Source organism: Carettochelys insculpta, chromosome 2 (genome assembly GCF_033958435.1).
Source record: "Carettochelys insculpta isolate YL-2023 chromosome 2, ASM3395843v1, whole genome shotgun sequence".
NCBI classification, from domain to species: Eukaryota; Metazoa; Chordata; order Testudines; family Carettochelyidae; genus Carettochelys; species Carettochelys insculpta.
The window spans coordinates 39904952-39914257 of NC_134138.1; the positions used below are offsets into that span (position 1 = coordinate 39904952).

At 42.7% G+C, this 9306-nt stretch overlaps 1 protein-coding gene across 1 annotated transcript; it reads right to left on the reverse strand.

The window, feature by feature from the left end:
* Window positions 1–357: 357 nt before the first annotated feature.
* On the reverse strand, window positions 358–8661 carry DCSTAMP (dendrocyte expressed seven transmembrane protein). Its single transcript, XM_074985435.1, has 3 exons — window positions 7600–8661; window positions 2898–3227; window positions 358–420 (listed from the first exon to the last, which is right to left on the reverse strand). The coding sequence occupies exons 1-3, from the start codon at window positions 8659–8661 to the stop codon at window positions 358–360; spliced, it is 1455 nt and encodes a 484-aa protein (XP_074841536.1).
* Between the last annotated feature and the right edge of the window lie 645 nt (window positions 8662–9306).

Here is a 9306-nt window from a genome sequence, read left to right on the forward strand (position 1 = left end):
TTCCCGGGGATGGGAATTAGGCCCTAAACATTCTGCACGAGGTGCGAAGCAGTGCAGAATCAGAGTTGAAAATAGATTACATAATAGGATTATTTGGAAGCCCTACAGTGCTAATTTATATTATTACAGTTTCCCAAATTTTACCAAATTACAGCAGACTGGTAGCTTTTTATATATTTTTGTGTGTGTGGAGATATATATATACATATATATATATATATATATAAAAACACATTTTGGAACTATTTAAACAAAGCACTAGCAACACAGATGCAATATACAGAGACACGTTGAACCAAAGAACTCTGATCTTATCCAGAAGTTTACTTGGCCTTTTTCAAACACTGTTCATATTTCTTATTTTTTTTCTTTCCACCTGACCATCTTCAGTGTCTTGAAAACTGGGAACCAGAAGTGGAACTGAGAAGACAGAAAAGGCGTGTTAGTGACATGTTACTACTGACAATCAGTCTTTCACAGATGCCACTCTCCAGCATCTTTGACACCAAATGCTATTTTTTCATAGATATCTACTCAGATATACAAAGATTTGTGTAGTTCATAGGTTTTTGCATGTGAAAATCAGAAGTTCTGCTTGCTCTATGCTCTTTGCAGTATCTAGCCAATTATGTTTTACAAACAGAACTGCATTAACTATAGAGAGGGAGCCGCGCTAGTCTATATACTATCAAAACAAAAAAGCAGTCAAGTAGCACTTTAAAGACTAACAAAATAATTTATTAGGCGAGCTTTCATGAGACAGACCCACTTCTTCAGACCACAGCCATACCAGAACAGACTCAATACTTAAGGCATAGAGAACCAAAAATAGTAATCGAAGTTGACAAATCAGAAAAAAATTATCAAGGTGAGCAAATTAGAGAGCAGAGGGGTGGGGGAAGGGGGAAGTCAAGAATTAGATTAAACCAAGTATGCCAAAGAGCCCCTATAATGTCCCAGAAAATTCGCATCCCGGTTCAAACCATGTGTTAATGTGTCAAATTTGAATATGAAAGAGAGCTCAGCAGCTTTTCTTTCTAAAGTAGACTGAAAATTCTTCTTCAATAAGACACAAACTCTTAAGTCATTAACAGAATGGTCCACTCAATTAAAATGTAGACTAACTGGTTTGTGGATCAGGAATGTTTTGATGTCTGTTTTGTGCCCATTAACTCTTTGTCTAAGGGAGTTAGAAGTCTGTCCAATATACAAAGCATGTGGGCATTGTTGGCACATGATGGCATATATGATGTTAGTTGAGGAACTTGAGAATGTGCCTGTGATTCTGTGAATAACCTGGTTAGGTCCAGTGATGGTATCGCGAGAATAGATATGTGGACAAAGCTGGCAGCAGGCTTTGTTGCAAGGAAAAGTCCCAGGACTGGTATTCCTGCAGTATAGACTGTGGCTATTGGTTAGAATCCTCATAAGGTTGGGACGTTGTCTGTAGGAGAGAACAGGCCTGTCACCTAGGGCTGTCTGGAATGTGGCATCCTGATGAAGGATAGGTTGTAGGTCTTTAATAATTCATTGCAGTGGTTTGAGTTGGGGGCTGTAGGTGATGACCAGTGGTGTTCTCTTCTTGGCTTTTTTGGGCCTATCTTGGAGTAGCTGTTCTCTGGGTATTCCTCTGGCCCTGCCGATTTGTTTTTTATTTCTCCTGGTGGGTCATTCAAGTTTATGAATATTTGGTAGAGATCTTGTAGTTTTTGGTCTCTGTCAGTTGGATCAGTGCAAATGCGATTGTAGCTGAGGGCTTGACTGTAAACAATAAATCTAGTTGTGTGTGCAGGATGGAAGCTAGAAGGGTATAGGTAAGTATAGCAATCAGTGGGTTTCCGGTACAGTGTGGTACCAATCAGGCCATCCTTGATTTGTACTGTAGCGTCCAGGAAATGTATCGCTTGTGTGGAGTAATCAAGGCATAAGTTGATGATGGAGTGCAGATTGTTAAAGTCTCCATGGAATTCTTCTAGAAAAGAGACTTTAACAATCTGCACCCCATCATCAAGTTATGCCTCGATTACTCCACACAAGAGATACATTTCCTGGATGCTACAGTACAAATCAAGGATGGCCTGATTGGTACTAGACCGTACCGGAAATGCACTGATCGCTATACTTACCTCCCCCCGCCCCTCTGCTCTCTAATTTGCTCACCTTGGTAATTTTTTTCTGATTTGTCAACTTTGATTACTGTTTTTGGTTCTCTGTGCCTTAAGTATTGAGTCTGTTCTGGTCTGGCTATGGTCTGAAGAAGTGGGTCTGTCCCACAAAAGCTCACCTAATATATTATTTTGTTAGTCTTTAAAGTGCTACTTGACTGCTTTTTTGCATTAACTATAGTGCATCTTTACCTGCTAAAAGTGGAACATGGTTCTTAACAGTAAAAAATTGATTTTAGTAATACCAGTTATTTCATGTTTGGATCACAGGAACACTATTTATAGAGCAGACACTTTTCACACATATATGAAGACACATTCTCTGGCCTGAAGAGCTCAGCGTAAGAGAAATCTAATTGTGCCACTGCATGTTTACCTGACCTGTTCATGTGTGTCTGTGTTCTAATATAGTTCATGTGTAGTGTGGATATGACAACATGGAGATAGAGTTGCAGCTTATCTCTGGCCTCAATACACGAAAACACTTACGCATATGCTAAAGTCCAATCCTATTGAGCGTGTGCTTCATATTAAGTTAATGTTTAAGTACTTTCCTGAACTGGGGTCTTTATGATCAAGGAAACCAAAACCCCAGATTCAGCTATACCTGGGCATTGGAAAAGGTCTGAGCTGCTCTGACCCTAAACTGTGCCGTCATACTGAGAGAGAGAGAGAGACAGAGAGAGACAGAGAGAGCTCTTTTTCCACAGTATTCATGTATTCATGGCTTACCTTTGTAGCAAATGAGTTCAATTTCTTTTTAACCTTTTTCTGTGACAACTTTGATCTTTTTCTCAATAGTTTTGCATGCAGATAATGCATCCGTTCCATCTCTATGTTGGGATAAAATGAGGTTGATGCAAGTATTTTAAGTTGTGTCAGAGTGGTGGACAATAATGCAAGTATTATTAGAAAAATGATGATGCATCCAAGTTGGATCCATGTTGAGGAGAGTGAAAGCTGCGGTTGAGGGAGGCATTCATGCTTAAACAGAGAAATGCTAAAGGGAGCACTCGTTGTCTTGACCTCCCCCTCATTGACAATAAATTTATTTTCATTGTTCTGTATGGAGAAAAAAAGGTGGTTTTAGTACTACTTTCCTTTAAAATTGTTTTTGCATTTTGTATTCATTTGTGCAGTCATCTATATTAGACATGATTATCTCCCCATCTCCGGTCAATGAAGGCTTGTGTGTATGTTTACTTGTGAACTCTCCAGTTGTGTTTGTAATGTGCCAGTTGAGCATGAAGTGGTATTTTGCTATGTAATCTTTCCTCATAATTTCTCTCCTCCCCTCCTCCCCAGAAAAATGTTAGTTGCTCTTCTCTGATCTCTTTGGTAGGCCTGATGATTCACAGCTAAAGAGGGACAGGGGTACAATTTTTGCAAAGATACTGTGTAAATGAGCCAGTGGAGAAGAGAACAAAGACCATATTAGAAATGTAATAGGAGAAACAAATACTAAAAGGGAGCCAGATTGCACGTGCCTTGATGTGGAGTAAAGGGCTCAAGGGGCTTCAGGGTTCATTGTGCATGACTAGCCTTTGGCCTCTGTCTCTGAGACTCAGAACAATGGGGCCAATTGTGGTTAGGGCAGGGTGATTTTTATGTGGATTCCTGCCTGCTGGGTATTAGAGCCACTCCACTGGATCCAAATTCCATAGGTTCCCGGGAAGTTGAAATGGAGGTTTGAGCTTTGCAGCCTGGGCTCGTATCTACTACGAATTAGACTCATTTCCAATACAGCAGAAAACTGAACAGTAATCAGAAGGCTCCATTGTTTGGTCAAATCCAACTCTATGGCTATGTCTACACTAGCACACTACGTTGAAGTAGCCTATTTCGAAGTAAGGATATCGAAATAGGCTACTTTGACACGTATCATCTACACATCCTCCAGGGCTGGTGCCATCGACGTTCAACATGGAAGTAGCAACGGGGAACATCGAAAGGAGCCTCCCCAGAAGGAAATGCGGAGTGTCCACACACACAAGCACTCCCCGTCAAAATAAGGGGCCAGCAAAGCCCCAAGCCGCTCCCTTAAAGGGCTCCTCCAAGACACACTCCCCTGCACAGCATGAGATCCACAGAGCCGACAACCGGTTGCAGACCCTGTGCACACAGCATGGACCACCAGCTGCAGCAGCAGCAGCTAGAAGCCCTGGGCTAAGGGCTGTTGCATGCAGTGACCACAGAGCCCCACAGGGGCTGGACAGAGCATCTCTCAATCCCTTAGCTGATGGCTGCCATGGAAGACCCTGCTATTTCGAAGTAGTGGGACGTGGATCGTCTACATACACCGTACTTCGACGTTGAATGTCAAAGTAGGGTGCTATTCCCATCTTCAGATGGGAATACGGATTTCAACGTCTCACCGCCTAACGTCGATTTCAATGTCAAAATAGCACAAGGCGTGTGTAGATGTGACACATGCTATTTCAATGTTGTGCCGGCTACTTCGAAGTAGCTGGCTAGTGTAGACGCACCCTATATGACCAGACAGCTCTCCACAGAGCACAATTTGGATTACCTGTAAATTATTCTTGTTTGAGTACTACTGCCCTCTATTACACAGACTCTGTATTGCTCATTTTCTCAGGACAGGTAGAATTGCTCAAAATTCAGAATCTCCATCCCATGAAAGTCTGGTATTTGGAATAATTGCTTATGTCCATGTTGAAGTATTGACTATTTTGGGGAAACAAAAAGTCCTGAATGAAATGTGGAAATGTTTTGCTTCAGCTCAGTGAACTCAAAGGCATCACAGCTCCGGTGCCTCATATCCCATTCTCATTTTTGGATTGGTTGTCCCCCAGACCCCACCAGATCACATCCCTCACGATGTCCCCTGAGCAGGGGTTTCTCATTAGATCCCACTGTGCTCTACCCAGAAGGGAAACCGCCATATCTGGCCAGGTAGTGCAGCCAACAGTGGACAATGAAGGCAGAAAGCCCACAGATGACAACTTCCATGAGACATGCAGTAGTACAGGTAGCTACAGATTAATGGGGAACTGACCCCAAATGAAGCATTTTGATTGGAGTAGGCAAACAGCAATCTTTCATCTGTGGAAAAACCAACCCAAAACATTTTGTTTGCATTTTCCCACATGAACCTTTGTGCAGAATCTATGCTTTCCATAGGGAAAAGCATCTTAGTTTGAAAATTCTTGACCAGCTGCAGTTATGAGTCCTGCAAAATGCCTAGCTCTCTGCCTTTGGAGAGGAAGGAGCCTGGACTGGATGAAGGCATTTGCCTTTTAGTAGCCCCATTTCCTACTATCCCAATCCATAGTAACTCCTGTAGCATGGTAGGGGAAAGAAAGAAGCACAGAGCCTCCTGCTTATAGTAGATACTGTTGGAGACAAGTATCAGAGGGGTAGCCATGTTAGTCTGGATCTGTAACAGCAACGAAGGGTCCTGTGGCATCTTATAGACTAACAGAAAAGTTTTGAGCATGAGTTTTCGTGAGCACAGACTCACTTCATCAGATGCTGGTCTTGGAAATCTGCAGGGCCAGGTATAAATAAGCCAGAACAAGGGTGGGGATAACAAGGTTAGCTCAGTCAGCAAGGGTGAGGCTTACTACCAGCAGTTGATCTGGAGGTGTGAACACCAAGGGAGGGGAAGCTGCTTTTGTATTTAGCTGGCTTATACAAAATACAAAAGCAGCTTCCCCTCCCTAGGTGTTCACACTTCCAGGTCAACTTCTGGTAGTAAGCCTCACCCTTGCTGACTGAGCTAACCTTGTTATCCCCACCCTTGCTCTGGCTTATTTATACCTGGCCCTGCAGACTTCCAAGACCAGCATCTGATGAAGTGAGTCTGTGCTCACGAAAGCTCATGCTCAAAACTTTTCTGTTAGTCTATAAGGTGCCACAGGACCCTTTGTTGCTGTTGGAGACAGGCACTTTTTCACAGCTGCTACTTCTTGGGAAGGTTAAAAGGGTGTGAGAGTGCCCTAAAGCCTACTTCTGGCAAGACTGAGGAACAATGAGCCCCAGAAAGCCAACAGCTCAGGAGGGTAGTGTACCAGCATCTTCATTCAACCTAGTACATAGGGAATTCCTCCCACCCTTCCTCTAGAACTTTATCTGTGTTGGGGGATGTGCCCCCAAAAGTCTTCTATGTGAGTGGGGTCTATCACCTACAAAGAGATCTGGTTGTGGGATCTTCCCCAAGGAGCTCTCTGGTCTGATCCGAGAGCATCTTTCACGGACTCCACTGTTCTGGTCAGAATAACACAATAAAAATCCCCATACAATCTTTATTTACATGGGAGAAAGCCAGAGCATTGGCACCTTCCACTCAGATGCAGAATGAAGGTCCCCAGACCTGGTTGGGGCTGTGGGGGTCTCTCCCAAGAGCAGCTGTGGGTCTCAAAGGACAGTATGTCTGCCACAGAGGCCTCTTATTGAGGCCTACCTCAGCTACTGCTTAAGCCAGTAGGGGGAGGAAGTCTGTCCCTTTGAGGAAAGGTGATCAGAAGTTCTATCCCATGCTAGCCATGGCGATCAGAGCAGCCATGCTGTATTTGGAATGCACATAGTTAGAGAATTCATGGAATATTTAGGTTGAATCCACTTCCTAGCATACAAGCTGTCAGTGCTTGTTAGTCTTCTAACAACTGGTGTGGCTCGTAATGCAGATCTTATGAGTAAAGCAGCCAAGAATAGAGTATAAGTTGCTGAATTTTCCTCCAGCACAGAACTGTGTACAGAGATCAGGAATCCTTGTGTACTTAAAAGGAAATGAAGTTACTCATAAAGAGGAATTAAATGCTAGAGCTTTCTTCTGCGACATATTTTCCATCTGTTGCCTTCCTCTGTGATAAAGCAAGGCTGTCACCATTTTGTGTCAGAGTACTGGTTCCTGTTTAAAATACTCTGTGATTTCAATTCCTCGCCTAAGAAATCTTCTGTCAGTAATGTCATCTTCCCAAAAGTTTGCAGTTAAACATGACCTGAAACTCAAGGGTAACTCATTGTCATAACATATGTGGTGATTGAGCCCAAGTGACACAGATTTATGAAGAGGGAAGTGGTTGTGACCCTGGAAGGTCCTGGTGGAAGACGTGACCTGGAACTCACTTGCTGTGTGGGTCTAACTAGAATAAAGTTGCCACTCACCCGACTTATTTTCTTTGGGTTTCCCTACTTTGGACTACTGCAAGTTGCAGGGTGTTTCTTTTTGATGGGAGCTATTTCTCTGCCAGATATACTCTTTAAATGCTATGTGCCCCCAGAGAACATTTTCCTCACTCAAGAGCAAACCAAGATGAAGACAGCATGGCATACGTGTGTAAAAGTCATTGCACAATACAGCTGAGGAACACAGAAAGGTCAGTCAAATAGTTTTAACATTCGCTCCTGGGTGATGCAATGTTTTGTTATGTGGCTATCAAGAGCAATATATTATAAGTAAGGTACTTACTTGGTAACTGACTGTCAAATTAATCTCTAGCTTGGGCAAATCTTGGAGCTGCTTGCTGACTGAAAAAATTAGCCAATAGAGCAAATAATCTATTACTGCAAACAGAACCCAGATGCAAAGATTAGTAAATAAAGGGATTAAAAAGCGTCCCATTCTTTTCCTTTCCTTGTGAGACAGGGTGAAGGATGGGACCCTCACGTACTTTTTTCTTTCCTTTTTATTGAGTGGAAGGATACAGGGCCTTTGTTGCTGCCTTTGTTGCTCATCAAATTCAATGAACTGTTTTGTAATGTAAATATTTTTAAACTTCACACTATTAATGCCCAAGAATTTTCTGAAAAAAAGGTAAGTGCCAAAAGAAATCAGAAGAATTCCTGTGATAGGCAACAGCCTCTGGCTTATATAGGGCTGTATAGCCAATACAGAAGATATATGGTTAGCCACATTCTGGATTTCTTGTTTTGTGTTGTTTAGCTTCATTTTCAAACCTTCATCTGAAATTAAGTAAGTGACATTCAATTTGTCATTCACTGATACTACTTCTTTCAGTGGTTTACTTAAATGTCTAGCCTGCTTAGAGATCCACTTAATTATGTCAACATAGTATTTTAAAAAGGCAAATTGCTCAGCTTCCAGATTGCAAACAATACTGTCTGCCAGCATCTTTAGGTTGCGAAAAATACTTTGGACGTGGCCAGCTACCACAATACCTGCTCCCGCAGCAATAAGTGCATTTCTACCATCCCGCAAGCCGCAAGAAAGGACAAACAGCGTGCCAAAGCAGCGCATGTTCTTGGAGGAACACAGCGCAATAGACAGGCCAATCCAGGTGGCTCCAGAAATTGCTAAGGAAACCCAAGGATAGTGCGCTAGAGAGGAATGCAAGCCAAGAAATAAGAGGCTGCTTATGATGAAGCTAATAGTGTAGCAAACTGCAAAAAGCTGCAATAGATTCTTCCAGCCAGGTTTCCTCTCTGATACAAAAAGTCCCCAAATGTGTTGTGTTATCGAGGCAAAAATCCTCATTTTCTTCTGAAGGCTGGTGATCCACTGATGGTTCATACCAGAACTAAAGGAAAACAAAACATCATTAGTCACAGATAGCTGCAGTCTATTAGTAACATGCTTCCAACTGATTGATAAGCAACTCTGTGCACTACAAAAAAATGGAGGGGAAGGCTAGGGGAAGGGAATGGGGCATCCAGAGACTTCTGAACCAGAAGGACCACCTCTATGGTGCAAAAGGGTAGCTCAATCTGCACATCCATTCTGTCCTTCACCTCTCGCCAATTGTTCTAGCAAAGAGACTGATCCGAAAGATACTTCAGCATTTTTCAAAATACAGGTGTCCTTTGTCTCAAATGATACACATATAGGCTGTGGCCACACTTGGCCAAAATTTTGAAAGGGCCATGCTAATGGCCAGATCAGAGAATACTAATGAGGCGCTGATAGGAATGAGGTGGGTTTCAAAGTCTGCGGGGGTCCTTTCGAAAAGGGCCCTGTCTAGCTGAGCCACACATGATCAAAACACGGCACTTTCGAAGTGCCATGGCCGGTAGCATGCTAATGAGGTGCTGAATATTCATTTCAGTGACTCATTAGTATTCTCTGATTTGGCCATTAGCATGGCCATTTTGAAATTTTGGCCAACTGTGGCCACAGCCACAGAATTAGTATCAGAGAGGTAGCCGGGTTAGTCTGTAT

Excerpts from the sequence above, each read along its gene's own strand:
- DCSTAMP (XM_074985435.1), bottom strand. The coding sequence starts at position 8,661 with ATGAACCATCAGTGGATCACCAGCCTTCAGAAGAAAATGAGGATTTTT. Across the intron at positions 3,228-7,599 it reads ATTTGACAGTCAGTTACCAA|AACAATGAAAATAAATTTAT; the intron begins GTAAGTACCTTA and ends TTCTCCATACAG. Across the intron at positions 421-2,897 it reads TGAACTCATTTGCTACAAAG|TTCCACTTCTGGTTCCCAGT; the intron begins GTAAGCCATGAA and ends CTGTCTTCTCAG.